This window comes from Nanorana parkeri, unplaced genomic scaffold (genome assembly GCF_000935625.1).
Source record: "Nanorana parkeri isolate BGI_ZX_2015 unplaced genomic scaffold, ASM93562v1 scaffold250, whole genome shotgun sequence".
Lineage (NCBI taxonomy): Eukaryota > Metazoa > Chordata > Amphibia > Anura > Dicroglossidae > Nanorana > Nanorana parkeri.
In genome coordinates this window covers 234,599-251,028 of record NW_017306518.1, presented here as the reverse complement: position 1 = coordinate 251,028, position 16,430 = coordinate 234,599, and the positions used below count along the sequence as shown (strand labels likewise).

The window sequence follows — 16,430 nt, the reverse complement described above, 5'->3', positions numbered from 1 at the left end:
TTTTTTATACAGGATACACAGACAATAGTGAATTTATCAGCAGTTCTTCCTTACCATGGACTAGCATAGCATCTATAGCAATGGCCTGTATGGTCGCTGGATTTTTACTTGGCATAATGTGCTGGAAGGTAAGCTGATCTGACTACAAATAGAATTGAATAAGTTCTAGTAGTAATAGTAGTCTCTTTTAAAACAGGAGTAGTGTGGTAGCATAGACTATGACATATAATTTAGCATTTCTTTTCATAAAAACTGATAACACAATGGTCTCAGTTCATGAACCTTTCCACAAGGATAAGAATCTTTATTTTTACTATATTACTTTAATTTTCAAACCCCTGTAAATCTGTTTAAGATATATCTGTCTTGATTTAAAAATACGGATCTTATTCTGGTGTTTTAGCTGTGTAAATTGATCCTATAAATTGCTAAAATAAAATAAAGTACTGTGGAATGGAATTGGTCGTGTAAACTTATGCACCACATTTTTACTTACCTTGGTGGTCCTGTCACTGACTGCCTCTTTCCATTGGAGCACAAAAATAACAATGGAAGAAAGAATGGCCCATATTAGCTGAAGATATTGGCAGTCTGGGCACTTGTATCTAGTTTCTGGTTATACATGTGTCTAAATGATCATTACATATTACAGTCATTTGATGAAAAGACTGTATCTTTCAGAAATCAGTTGTTTCAATATGCAAAGGATGATTGCCATCAAACTATAACAATTGATCCTGGTGCAAAATGTAGTTGAGTTTGACCAAATGGTGTTTTATTTATTTTGCTGAACATTGATTTCCAAGCAAAGGATCATTTCAATTACTACCATGATTGATCATTTGTTTATCATTTCATGTATGGTTAAGGTGGAAATAAAACAAAGATTAATGATATTGTATGCCATAACCCATTTGTATTTTCAGTTTTAGTCAGAATTGTACTTTTATATCCTGAAGAACAAGTCCAAATGTATTTATGTAGCTGCAATCCTGTTAAATAATGGTATTGAAAATTGTACTGGAGGGACCGCCTCCCTCCAGTACAATTTTCAATACCGTTATTGAAATGACCATTGTAAGTTATTGTCTGTGGTGTCAATCAATATGACAAAAAAAGACATATGCGTATTTTTTTCTTTCAGTATTTTCAGGAAATGTTATCTTTGTTTTCCAGTTAAAACACCAAAGAAGGGCAAATAATGAAGTATCTGAGATCCACGCTGATCAAAAAGACACAAATGAATTAAACAAGTATGTTTTCTTCTTTAATTGCCTAAATTCTGTCACCTTCTAAGTGTAAAGTATTCCTTGATGGGTAGGCAATGACCAAGCATCAGAATTAGTGTATGCCAAGATTTGACAGTTGACTAAAGATATCTGTACATGAAGTTAGGTTGGTGCTTGTGTAAAAGTGCTGCATATTGAGACCTAGACATTCAGGCCAGATTCAATACATTGTAACATGAATGCAGTGACAGAAAACACAGCACTTTTTCATGACTGTGTTCTTCTATGGCTGACCCAAGGCTGCCCTAATGAAGCTGCATACCTTTTGCATATATGAAATATATATACCTGCTTTAGGCAATTTTTCACACACCTGGTAACCCAAAAAGCCCCATGGCTGACTGTCCACTAATTGTTCTTGTAATGTCACAAAAGATTTAAAAAGAAGCCACATCATGGCATACATGTGCGACAAAGAAATTCACAGCTTTTTCTTTTAATCAAAACTAGGTAGGAGCTCCCACATGAGCCCTGCTGTTGCATGATATGAATTATGCTTGATTAATCACGTGACAGCTTTATCGTGTATGGAGTGATTAACACCTCTGAAGCATCTTACAGATAAGAGGTCCTTCAAATTATGCACAGAATAGCAAATGTGCAAAGTCAGGTAAAATTAGATATTCAGAGGGTCTGATTAATCATACAGCATGAACACATTCCCATCTGCAAATTGACATTTTACACTACAAACCCAATTCATACTATATGGGCTAATCTTATCACAGAAGGCTGTCATTGAGGTGTAATATTTTAGAATGTCTTCTTCATAAAGGGTAATATTAGCTTTCAGATGCTGACTCATTCCATTACTCATACCCTTATTTCCATTGAACAATGCTTTAATTATCCAGTAATTATTTAGTAAAATTAGGTTTCCGAACCCTGTTATAACTATGTATATTTTAGGTTAAATTAGTATGTTAAGAGAGGTTTCTTTTTTTTTCTAGCATGCTACATCAGACAGAGAAAGAAGTCTCTGTAATATAGACATTTTTCAGCAATTCCTGGTAAGTCAATTCTTTTTAGGATTATCGTAGGCTATTTGATTTTTGCACACTAATCTGATATCAGAATTTATTTTAGTTAGAAGTTTAGTAATTAAACAGTGAAGCAGTGTTTCAGCTTGCTTTTTGCATAATGTGATGAAACTAAGTTTTGTGACACCTGAGTTAAATCTAGATCTACCCAGTCAGTTTGCTGGTCATTTCCTATTACAAAGTATGGATGTAGACAATAAAATCCTTCAGTCCTTGATTCTTATGGCTATGAAGCATAAGTGATTTAGATCAGATCAAAAATTGCCTACCCAGGTTGACTTATTTTATTCCAGAGTCATCCAAATAAAATACATGTATTTCTTTAGAAACTCTTCCTAAAGAAATAGCTCCGGCTGATCCTTCAGCTAGCTTCGGCTGCCTGAACTCTTCGGTTCAGTCGAACCGAAGGGCTGCTGTATGGGCTATTCACTATTGGCCGAGTGGCTCAGTCAAGCCGACGTGAAACCCGAAAAGGGACGAACGGCCGGCCACTGGCCAACCAAAAGCCTTGCAACTGACAGCTGGGCGGACGCTGAACTGTCATCACACAATGACAACTTGGCGGAGCCGGCTGTGATCTCACGGCTGGCTCTGGCCAGTTGCAAATGACAGACCTGTTATTGCAACTGGTGTGGAGGCAGCCGTGAGATCACAGCCGGCTCCGCCAAGTTGTTATTCATTGGTCGGGACCTGCTAGAAGACTCAGAAAAGACATTCCAGCTGTTGAGATTTCACTGCCTGCATGCTTGGTCCAGGTCAGTGACTCCCTAGGTAGTGTAGCCTGTATGTCAATCTCAGTGTAATAGCAGCCCTCATATTTCTATCTTCACATGTTCTCTTTAAGAAAAGTGTAAACCAATCTAATGCACTACATACTGCAGTAGGAGTGAGATACAATTTGCTACATGACAGTACTGCTTTCTGTTATTAATTTTAAGCAGTGACCACTAAATTTCCGTTATACTGTTGTATAAGAGTTCATATTGCTCTCCCCAAAGTCACATAGCTTTCATGCATGAGGCGAATGTATTATAAGTTACTTTTGATGTGATATTAGTTAAAGCTGTATCACATCTCATGCTGTCTCTTACAGACAGCCCACTTCTTTTTATGTGTGATGAGGACCATAAGGGAATCCATTCTTGCTGGTCCGCCAGCATTTAATATGTTTTGTGTTTTGTTCTTGATTGTGTATAATTAGTTAATTTAATTCACAAACCCAACTTAATAAGCACACTGTGGCATAATCTGGTGTAATAAAATCTGATGTCCGTTCCACAGTATGATTAAATAGGACATTCAAATCAATGCTACAAAGTTTGTTAAATTTTCTTTTTCCAATTAAAGTATATGTTATTATTCATACAAAATCAAATGGTATTTCCATTTTAATCTACGAAGCTTTCTTGAACCCAGTGCCATGTGGAGATGACTGAAATGTTTACAGTCATGAAAGCTGTACAGCTGCTTTTATCAGTAAGCATAGGAACACAAACTATTGCTCTCAAGGATATAGAGTAATCAGTACATAATACAATCAACAGTTATTCAGCTAATATATCTAAGAATTTGTGGACTGCCACCGACTGTGATGTAGCGCATTGAAAGTGAACCTGAAAATCCTATTCCAGAAACAAAAGCTAATACAGAAGACTATACCATAAGCAGAATGCATGTATCCAACCTTCCTGGGAGACCCCACCATGCTGAAGATAATTGCATTGTACAGCTAGTATGCCAATACGTTTACAATTTTTAGGGCTCATTACATCAAATGTGCATGTTGATCAAACAAAGATATTCAGAGTTTATAGTCCTTACTAATTAACAACATTTCACATGATCTTGCAGTAACCTAAATCTAATTTCTTAATATAGTATTTCATATTTACTGATTACATTCATGAGCATTCTTCTTCTCCTGAATATTTAATCTGTGTTTGATTTACCTTTACAGGTGACAGTACTATGTTCGCATTTTATCTGGAGCAGTTGAAAAGACTCTTTTACTCTTGTGCTGCAACAAACTGTTATGTGGACTGCTTTGTGATACCATACACATGAATTCAGTTTTTGCCCCAATTTAACACAACCTGCTAGAGTATGTACTTCATGGGGCAAGGTGGTTCTGTTTCCTAAAACTAGGAGCTCCGACTTGTCAGACATCTGCAATCATAGGTTACAGAAGTATAACTATGGAAAAAGTAGTGAAGGCTCAAGGAGAACTCTGAGATCAAGAAGCTATCCTGCCAGGATGAAAATAAAAAAAAAAAAATTTTGTGCTATCAAGAAAAAAAAATGTTGGATCAGTCCAGTGGTTCCTCATTTTTAGACACCAAATATACTGTAATTCAGTGAAAATTGTTGGAATCAAACACTCCCACTAATCCTTCTTCACCTGGGAAACTGTTTCTTTGCATCATCCATGATGGAACAACAGCACCCAATGACTGTAGTGTGAAGACTCGTCATAGCAAGTCATCTATAGATTTTAGAGGATCATTTCTTTAGCAGATAAGAACAATGCTTCTCCTACCAGCGCAAGAGTCAGGATATACGTATATAATTTTTTTTTAAGTTCACATAATAAATATATTTTTTTATATTGGATGCACATTTCTGTACATAGAGTATTATAGTACATACCGCTTACATTCAATTGGTAATTATGATAGCTAAAGAGCTTGATAGGAGTAAATTAATAAAATAATTTTAAATACTATGACTAGAGTATGAATGCCATAATCTGTTTAACTCCATTATTGAGTTATGGTGGCAGAGTCTTGAAGTCAACCACGCAAAGAATGATCCACCAATAATGGTTCTTCAGGAGAAACGTAGTGGAAAATGAATGGTGGGGCAGGGTGACAAGAAGAATGTAAGAAAAATATACTTTCAGTTATGCCTGGAATGGCATAATCAAGTGGTCTGTATTTATATCCAAATTTAAATTATTTATTGCAACCATTTACTATAGTAGAAATTATGTTCTTAAATACTTTATTACAAAGCTGATGTCATAACATAAATAATTAATCTTACAGCATATGCCAGTAGTAACATTTGTGACCAGTGCTTTGTTGGAATCTGTTAACACATTTTCTCCCAGTATCTGTTAACACTGGCATGAAATCATGGTAATCTTTAATACTCCAATCTATGTTCATTTTCTTTTTAGCAACAACGGTTATATATTTAGTTAGAGATTACTGCATTCATGAATAGTGTTTAGGATATGTGCGTTGTATGCGTGGGCTTGATATGTTTTTTTTTGCAGTTGCCATGTATATTATCATGTTTCTTATCTCTAGAACACAACATTTAACCACATAAAACAGATATTTTTTTTCGCTAGGCAAGTGGTGTGGTTGGGTACTCGTCACACAGGCCACAGGCTTGCCTCTAGTGCGAATTCTGCATTTCTATGAAGGCAAATTTCCAATAACTTACATGTTAACATTATTCATTGAAAATATACAAACTTTGTATACCTATTTGTTTTCCTAATTTTATAAAGCAGGATCAGCTTTTATATAAAAAAACTATAGTTCTATGCAATTTGTCTGTGTATAACACATACAATAAATGTCAGTCAATTTGTGGTACATGGAGTAGTAAGAAAGGCTTGGTTGCACACTGTGTAATGTACTCAGTATTAAGTCAAACTATCATTAGGAGGTACCACTTATTCTGATAATGTGTGTAGACATTTTCCATACACTTCAATTACATGAACAAAAGATCTTCATGTTAAATAAATATTTAATGTTCAAATATTCCTGCCCAGTTAAAGAACCTCAGATGCAGTTTGGCAACAAGCCAGTGCTTCAAGGCATGCAGTAATATGGGGTTAGTCTGTGAATGGTTACTATCTGTGTTAAGAAAGTATGCAACCGGTGTGAAATAGCATACTAGAGCTGTATTTTTCACCCTTTAGCTGCTGTTTCCCTCTAAGGACCTAATACTGTAAGTAAAATAAAACATACACATTGTTTGTTAGAAATAGACATAACTGCGCACAGGGGGGTGTATAGTTGCTGTATCCTTTTGAGGCTTATTTTCCCCATAGACATCAATTACCAGTTGACAAAATACACAGTTGAGGGAGATCTCCCTATACCTGTGTATACCAGATAACATTGGGGGATCCCAATATGTAACAAACAACCCCTTCTTATTTGATATGCCTACTCATTTTCTTTAAGGGGGACATATATATGCGCTTAAAACTACTATAGCAGAGAAAAGGCCAGACAATGCAAAGCAGTATGCACAATGTTTTTTTGTTTAATTATCTTGATGAATCAAGCAGATATGCAATCTACAAGACCAGCTTTTCGCAACCAGGGTTCAGTTGAACCCTGGGGTTCCTCCAGAGGTTGCTAGGGGCTCCTTGAGTGGAAAGCAGTGGCAGACTGGTCTTCTACCTAAACAGACCACCAATTTAAAGGATTACTACAATTGTACTGTTTCTTTTCAGGCCAATATTATTATATTTAATAAATTGGATATTTTTGTAATATAGAATGTGGGAGGGTTAGGTACACCCCATTCTGTATTCTTGTATGCAAAACTCTCTACAATATACTGAGCATGCTAGTATACAATGAGCTGTAGGTATAATTATTTTAAGTCGGGGTTCCCTGAGGCTTGGAAAACAATTTTAAGGGTTGCTCTGTGGTAAAATGGTTGAGAAAGGCTGTGCTAGACCAATACTGTAAAGAAACCTGGGCTTACAAATGAGCTGTTTATATATATACTAAAGTGGCAAAAGTTAGGTTTCCATTTATGCAGAAAATGTTCATTGTAAACACATTCAGAAATGACTTCATTTTAAAGACGTTTTATGCTTGTCAGAGTTTCTTAGTTGCTTTTCAATTGCTTCTATAAATCTGTTTCCTTGTTTTCATTTTGCCCCCTATTTTTTCTGGTATACAATAGTGCAAGGACACAATTTTTTTTTTTTAGTTATTGTTATATGTGTTTAGATGCACTTCATTAAATAGCATTCACCCATAAAGGTAGAATACATTATTTATAAAGAAGCATTTGGGAGTGAGCTAGACCACTAAACCTAATGTAACATTTTCTTATAAAAGATAGTGTGTAAAAAGTGCACAACCACATTTATATTATGCAAACATATGTAACATATTCAGTATCATTAAAACTATTTGCCAAAATACACAGGGATACATTTAATGCAGTTGTGTTGCTTTTTAAATTATCGCAGCATAGGAATGTGTACTCTTTAACTGCAAGTGTTATTGTGCCTCTGCGACAGATCATTTGCCTTTGCTGTACCAATTCATGATTCGCACCCCTGTCCAAACAATAAGTGAAGAAGTAAACAACTTTATTTGCATGAGCCGTGATCTAGATTGCAGCAGAAGATGGTGTCAGATCTGCCACTAAAGCAAGAAGTTGTGCGGAGCAGTTTTTAGATAGCACACCTTAATGTAAATAGTGTGGAGAGAGGTGCTCCCTGCAACCTGGGCCCCTCCCCTTGCATCCCAAGCTCCCCCAGCTCATTTCCATGCCTTCTCTCCTGCATCTCAAAGTTCCACTGAAGTGGCAGCCCTGGCTTTGATCTGTAGCTGCACACAGACAGATATAACAGCTAATGTCCTGCACCATTCAACTAGCAGATCAAAGCTCTGCCTGACACATCTTTGCCTGCATGCTTGAGCAACAGGCTAAATTAGACGCACGAGTGCAATGATTTACAGCAATGCTGCAAAATAACAACAGCAAAATGTGTAGCAATCTTGATAAATGTCCCACACAGCTGATTATTACTGCATAATAGGACAGAAAATCTTTATATATTTAGATTACCTTATTTTCAGGTTTTTCAAAAAAATTAAATGTTTAATTATTTGCACTAATTACTAAGTTCTAGAATAAACACTGTCTGATACACAATCAATCTAAATGAAAAACCTATAATAACGTAATTTGGAATAATTGCATTAGCATGCCTGGTTCACAATAGTAAAAAATGAATTGTCTCTGACCTTTCCATTATGGCAGTAGGCAACCTGAAAAATGTGGCTAAACATTCATATCTGTTAAATATAGATATTCAGATAGAAATAAAATGACAGAGAAGTCATATTCATCACCATAAGGGGGCAATTTAATTGCAACCTAGTTGTGCTCTGTGAAAGCATTAATGTGCTTCTTTAGTCATAAATGCTTATTATCACCCCATGAGATTTTGCAACTGGGAATTTCCATGTAATGTGGCTAATTTTGAATTCTCAATTAAAAGACAGAATTATAGTGCATGTATGGGGAAAAATATATACCTCTCCAATACATTCACTGTATTCTTTTGTGTTGTCACTTTAAAAATGCTTCAAGTACAGGAAAATACCTGGTGTGCTCCTCACTTTCTGTGCTCTCTGCCTGTGCTGTAATTAAATCAAATGCCCTGTTATCAGCCCTGTCCAGTACACATCTGTTAACTGCAGAATACTTCCCTCCTATGATATGGGAACCAGTAAATGGGGTGATGTTCTGTAGTCCACATTAGACACAAGTAGCCTAGGGCGACAAAGCTGTTCCTCCATAGATGCAGTACAGTGAGTGAGTGTTGTCAACTTGGGACATGAAATATGTTACTGGTAGAATCACCAGCTGAAATTAAAGAAAAATCAATTAATGCAACCACCACATGTAAGAAGTGGTAAGCTACAATATATTACATTTTTTGTGCTTGGGTTGAAATACACTTTAGCTACTGTGTGCCACTTCAGTTCATCTGTCAGGTCACATAAATAACCCTGACAGGTCCCAGAATTAGAAATAATGGACAGATGTCTCACAACACATCATCCTCAGGGAGACAGCAGAATCCATCACAACTTAAAAAGAAAATCACTGGCAACTTGAGTTTTTGCATTATCCTAGAAACTGTTCATTGCGCAGTTTCGTTGTCCGTATGACACTGCTTGGACAATTGTTGCATTGCTTACAGATACTTGCATGTTTTAATTGCTTACAGATATTGCTTCTTGTGTGAACTTATGTGTCAAAAACAGACATCACAGTATGCGTTCTTAATACAATAGCTCCTTGCTAGAATATGTTTACCATTTAGTAATACAATAAAACATGCCAGCTATGTAGGTTAAAATATTACTTGCCTCTAGCTATAAGCTTTTTGCAATATGCACGTACATTTCTTCTTTCAAAAGGCGCATCTTTTACCAATTGTGAGATCATGAACACAATTAATACTATTTCCGTATGCATTGTCAAGGGAAACAAATTATATAAAAATGCAGTAATAGAAAGCAAAGAGCTATGAATTATGGTACATTTTGATTAAATAACACTCAGCAACACTGAGAGGGTTATTCACAAAGCTGTTGAAGGCAGCCGTGTGAATAACCGACCCGAAGTGAAGTGAGCCGAACACTGTTCGGCTATTCACTTCAGGCTTGTATAGCTGATTTCAGCCGTGCATATTTCAGCATCCCTGGTTACCTATTAAGCCGGCAGTGATATCAAGGCCGGCCCGCTGAGTGATAGCGCAGCCGACAGTGATATCAAGGCTGGCCCCACTGAGCTCTCATGACAGTTCGGTATCCCCTGGTTACTAGGTAACCAGGGGACGCTGAACTGTAATTTCACACTGAGAACTCGGCGGAGGGGACGCTGATCTGCCATTGCAAGTGGCTGGAGCCAGCCGTTAGATGACGTCTGGCTCTGCCCAGAGCCAGCCGTCGGATTTCACCTCAGCTCAGTCGAGCCGAAGCAAATGCCTTCGGCTCGGCTGAGCCGCTCGGCCAACTGCGGGACCTGCACGGGCTATAGTGAATAGCCCGTACAGCAGCCCTTTGGTTCTGCTGAACCGAAGGCCTCCTGTAACCAAAGCTAGCCAAAGGATCAGCCGAAGCTACGGCTGGATCCTTCGGCAGCTTTGTGAATAGACCCCTGAGCATTTGGCAGAGTCACGGCTTGTCAGGCGGATTTTTGTTTACTAGACATAATACAGCTAACAATTAAATCACTGAGATTAATATCCAAAACTGAAATAATATCCAAAACGAATCTGAAATATCCGAATGTTGAAACTGCAGACAGGGCATGGGTTACTATATCAATTTGCAATTGTCTTTTTCATGTTAACTGGTACACAGGAAGTAGTGAGTGAGCATGACTGAATTAAAGGATGATTTACTAAAAGGCTCATAGTAGTCATGTTTGTTTAAAAATATGAGAACAGTAGGGTAGCTTCAGATATCCGAAGCCCCATTGACTGCACCCGTTTCTCTTGTTGGCTCCCACTTTACTTCCATTTTACTGCCCTCTTTTTTACTGCTGCATCTATTTTTTTTAATCAAGATTAGAGGTACTGGTCATGTTCTCCAAAATACCTCTGCACAGGGATACTACTTTGGGTATTGGCAATGAGACTCTTCAATGCTTCTGCTTCTGCTATGGGTCATCTTTGAGACACGATCCAGGGAAGACATTAGAGAGTGTCACTGCCCCTTGCATCAGCCTAAATTCGCTTCCCTGCACTGCTCTGCTTATGACATGGAACAGTCACCTTACTTTGCACATTCTTTAAGAAAGAGATCAGTTGTGATGCAAGTTGTTACAAAAGAGGGAGAGACCCTAGGAACAAGTGCTTCTATGGCACTGCTTAGGAGTCCAAAAATCCAGGACATTCAACTAATGCCTGATGCTAACTTAGTTTATTAAATGTCTCAGTGTTGTATGTAAACCTGTATTTGATTCATTTACACCTTTTTAAACTTTACTCCAATCTGGAGATGACTTGCTATCGAATTTAAAAAAACTTTCTTCCTTCAAAACCCAATAATCTGTAGGAACTGTTTTTAATTTAATTATCCTACAATGAATTGGATGTTTGAACTAAACACAGCCTAATTGGGCCCCCATAAAATTAGCATTTTAGTAAATCCATATTATGATCTGTACAGCAAACCTAATCTTGATGTCAAGAATAATAATGTTATTAATTTAACTCTACAATTCTAAAACTCAACAATTGCAGCCTCATTAAAAAAAAAAAATCTGTTGCTATATAATATGGTTGCCAAGAGTTTTCGTTTTGTGAATATTTACATTCAGTAGTAAGGTAAATCCATTAATAAACTTTGCACATAATTTTTTCAACATTTATTAGTTTTTTTTTGTTATGGGATTTTTTTATGTTTAAGGATGCAAACAAAATGTATCTTAAATAGATCCAAAGCATTGCCATTGTCTACTTGGGATATGATGGTAGTACTATATAATCTCAACCTTGCCATTTTTCTTTTTACTGCTGGTATGATAGTAATATATATCCAAAACTTTACAATTTTTTCTAGTGGTGACGTAAGTGAATGTTTTGTGGCACTTGAAAAATTGAGAATGTTTACAGCACCAATGCAGATATCAGCAGTATCTGATGTTACGGTTTGGATAATTATATTCTGACTGCAGGCCAAAAGAAAAATAATGACAAACTTTTATATATTGTTGTATGTATATATTTGTTTTAAAAATGTATGTATGTCCTGATTTATTTTTTACTGGTTTGAATTTGGTATTGCTTTGTATACATATACTTTATTGTTATAAATAAAGAATTCTATGCACTGCCATTATACCTCTGTGTTCTTGTTTTTTTGGAAGACTATATTTACTTTTGCTCTAGGCTCTCCACTAGAGCTACATAAGGTTTAGCGTGATGTTGCAATACATTGCACAAGATAACCCGTTGCTCAAATTGTGTGTGATTGATTGCTACTACATGCTACTTGTGTCGTTTCCACCATAGTGACTATCACTTTTGAAAAGTGATCCAGCCATAGCCAGATCAAATACATTTCCAACTGCAGGTATGAAATGGTCAGAATGTAGTAAGTGAGGGCAAATGTATTTTTGAATGCAGTATAGCTCATGAAAAAAGGAAAGATCTCGGTGAGTACCTGAAGAGCATCACTCCTGCTGCAGATTATGCATTAAGCTGCTTAGCATGTATCAGATGACTTCAATGACCAAACAGAGCTTTGATGTGCAACCATGAAAAGTGTGCCAATACCACAAAGTAACAGGCAAACTACACTGCATCTGAAAAGTCCAGCAATAAAATGGGTAGAGGGGGGGGCCTTACAGAAGCTTGCCAGCTGTCTCTTACATATTTCACCAAAAGGCTTTCTTAGAAGCCATGGTGCATTCACTATATCCAGTTAAAAGCAAGAAAATGTACAAGATAGCCATGTCACCCACAGCCCCACAGCACAGTTTTTCTTTATTGGCAGGAGCTCAGGGGAATAATGTAAAAGCCCTGTTTGGTCCCTCATAGTTCCTCCGGCACTGTCTAGCGCAGGGGCAGCCAAACTCCGGCCCTCCAGCTGTGGCGGAACTACAAATCACATGAGGCATTGCAAGATTCTCACAGACATGACTCCCAGAGAGAGATGCATCATGGGATTTGTAGTTTCACCACAGCTGGAGGGCCAGAGTTTGGCTACCCCTGATCTAGCTGGATACAGAGAAAATCCACTTTGCCAATTGTATTTACCATTAGAACAGGTGAATTGTATTCATTGTAAGGCATTTAACATGCCAACTTGTATTTAAAATGCACGTTTATCACCATTAGAGGAAAAAAATTAGGCTTTAGGTTGACAGGGACTGAAATAAAACCAACCCAATGCTATGCAGGTCATGCCAACAGATGCTGAAATTCTCTCCCTGAGAAGCTGGCAATAGAAAAGGTAACAAGCCAGGATGGATTCACTAAAGTGGATACTGGGAGAACTATAGACAAAATCACACACAAAACTGTTAGTACCAAAAGGGGAACTGAAGTTGTATCCTTTTTTTATTATTTTTGTATTCTGTTTATTCAATTTTGCATAAAATACACGGTAACATTTCTAACTGAGCTTCACCCGCGGAGTCCTGGAGTTCAAGATAAAGGTGGAAAATATTCCATGCATCTGCTTAAAAAAGGCATTACGATATGCGCGGGGGCATTACGTAGGAAGTATAGCAGAACGGGGAGCACCTTCATCTTGATGAGGTTAGTACGGTCAATGAGGGTCAGCGGCAAGTGCATTCACGCCTCTAGCCTGCGTTTAGTGGTCAGAAGTAGAGGAAATACATTTAGTTTATAGTAGTCATCCACTGCAGCAGTGATTGTGACCCCCAGGTAAGTGAGTCTGTCCACCCATTGGAGAGGAAGATTTGGGTCCGCCTGCAGCCTAGTCAGTGGACTCAGTGGTAAGATGTGTGACTTTGACCAGCTCACCCTCAACCCCGAGAACACAGCAAATTCCTCTAGTATCTCCAGCACCGCACGTAGAGAGGAGGCAGCATCTGACAGAAACAGGATAAGATCATCCGCGTACAATGCTAGGCGTTCCTCAACCCCTCCTACTCGGATACCTGCAATGCGCGGGGAGGACCTGAGGGCCACCGCCAGGGGTTCCATTACCAGGGCAAACAATGCCGGAGACAATGGACAACCCTGACGCGTGCCTCGCTCCACATCGAACGGTGCGGAGAGAGCATGACCGATCTTCAAGGCTGCCCTGGGTTTGTTATGCAAGATACCTATCCAGTGTTGGAATCGTGGTCCAAAGCCCATAGCGCGCAGCACCCGGGCCATGAATCCCCAATCCACCGAGTCGAATGCCTTAGCAATGTCCAGGGACACCAACGCTCTAGTGCTCTCTACACATTGTGATAAGTGGACGTGGGTTAGAACCCGCCTCAAATTGGTGTTCGTGGACTTGCCAGGCATGAACCCGGTCTGGTCAATATTCACCGGGTCGATTTTCTCTGGGAAGCGGCGCGTCTGCGGGACTTGACGGACATCGATCGTCTCCCAGGTGAGTCTGCTACAGGTTAGGGGAACGAGCACAGTCAGGTTGTGCGGTAGGCAGGAGAAAATCAGGAGATAGCTAGCGGAGGCAACGGAGCTTCACAAGACACGTGAGCTCCAGCTCACATCGCGGCCACGCCCCTGAAGTTGTATCCTTGGTGAAAATAAGTACCTCCACTGGATACTGACTCTGAAAAAGGGGCATTGTCCTAAAACATGTCAGTATTCACTGGAGGTACTTATTTTCACCAAGGATACAACTTTGACCCCCCTTTTGGTACTAACGTGGGAGTTATGTGTTTTTGTCCAATGGTTTCCTCTGTGCCTGATAAACTCACTTCATTAAGGGTGCAATTTAAATTTTATTTTTGTATTAAAAGGGGTTTTACCTGCACTGTCCAGTGCACTCTGTTTTTAATTTTTATTGCTGCATGTATATATGGCCTATGGATACATATAGAGCTTGCAAGGTTGGAAAGAGCTACCTAGGCATGCACCAGGAGTGCGGTACCTTTGAAGATTTCTAACACATGGAAGCATGTTTGAATAGGGGTTTGTTTGACTTTTAGCAACTGCCAGAAGCACAGTGGGAGTCACTGTAATGTTTCTAGACAAACACCTGTTAAGAAAGGGGTTAAATACCCTTGGAAGCCTTACTACATAAGAAACCATCGGTATGTACTGCTCGGCAACACCGCCTGGTTACATTTATACTTACAGAGGCCAAAAGGGTGATTGCGAGGGCTTGGAGATCCCCCGACATACCATTTGCGGAGGTTAAGCGTAGAGTATCGAGAGTGATGTTCTTCGAGAAGCTAACGGCTCTCCAGAGGGATACTTTGGTGTCATTCCGGAAATTATGGGAACCATGGATTGAGTCTTACCATCCTCCCTCCTTTGATATGGACTCCTTGATCCTCTGATTGTATCATAACGGAAGCTCTAAACAATAGATTCTCCCTAACTATCCCATCCTTACTGATCCATTCCACATGCCTCCCCCTCCCCCCAATACCCCTTATCCCTGTCTGCAAAACCAGTTGCGCTGTATTTATCCTTTGAACCTTATAGTTTCTTACCACAATGTTTTTGTACCTACGCAGTTTACGTTATGTCCTTCTGGATTACCTAATCTGATTGTAGCATTTTACTATGAACAACTGAATTTTTTATGTTCTTTTGATACACCATGGAATACCACATTGAATGTGCTATTGTAATAATTTTCCTTTGTGTTTAAAACAAATAAAAACCTTTTGAACGAAAAAAAAAAAAGAAAGGGGTTAAATAGATTTTTTTTTACTGTAAATAGGACCTTATGGATGGCTGCCCTTCACAATCGCTTTTGTATTAATAATTGAATATATTTCTAGCTCCATATGTTTAGACTGCATATTTTATGCATCATGTCACTTAAACATGCATCCTATGTCAGCTATATCTGCAATGGGACACTATTTACTATTAATATGGAGCAAAAGATATATAATATCAGTTAAAAATTAAACCTATGACATTTGTTTTTTAAAGAAAGCAGAATATTCACAACCTGAACTTTCCCTGAACTGTTAAATGAGACAGATGCACTATGGCCTTTTCTAGGCAGACAATGACTTGATTTTTTATTTCAGACAGACTATGCCTGAAGATTTAGTCAGTGCTGAAACTTGGGATATACAAGAGCTTACCATATTAATGCAGAAATATTGTAGCATAACATAATAAGGTCAAAAGGATAGGCCATTTGGGGCTCAAAGCGAACCAGAAAGTTCTGGTTCATCGACCATGGGAGGGGACTTTATAAAAGCATATTTATTATGATTTCTCTTAGCCCTAAAATGATGTGATTTACAGTACCTGCCATTTTATATCTGATATAAAAATTTACACCAGTAATCAGAAAGGTCTCTTATTTCCAATACCAATTAAATTATGTCAAAAATAATGTATGCATAGTTTGCGATAATAAGCATGTAAATCAAGATTGTATGATAGGGCTCTATATGACCACTTTGCCACTGATACACCACTGCTGTGGTTTGTCACTTTTTCTTCAGGCTGTGTAAATTATAAGGATACTACACTTCTTTGAGCTTCATTTGTCTGTTAAAAGAACAAAACCATGAGCCAAGTAAATCCTAATTGAAGGTTGTAAATTCATCCAAATTTACCAAGACTTAAGCTAACACATTTTGTTATTGGGGCTGAATGTGAGAAAATCACTAAGGGATCTATTCACTA

The 16,430-nt window shown here is 38.1% G+C and overlaps 1 protein-coding gene across 1 annotated transcript in view; it reads left to right on the top strand.

Annotated features, from left to right (window-relative positions):
* The window catches only part of KITLG (KIT ligand), a 65,700-nt gene extending 59,905 nt beyond the window's left edge, over positions 1 to 5,795 (top strand). The window contains exons 7-10 of the mRNA XM_018556722.1: positions 13 to 128; positions 1,177 to 1,253; positions 2,240 to 2,299; positions 4,287 to 5,795. Coding sequence (XP_018412224.1) covers positions 13 to 128; positions 1,177 to 1,253; positions 2,240 to 2,279 — 233 coding nt within the window. The 3' untranslated portion in view covers positions 2,280 to 2,299; positions 4,287 to 5,795. The remainder of the gene's footprint in view (positions 1 to 12; positions 129 to 1,176; positions 1,254 to 2,239; positions 2,300 to 4,286) is intronic.
* The last annotated feature ends 10,635 nt before the right edge of the window (positions 5,796 to 16,430 follow it).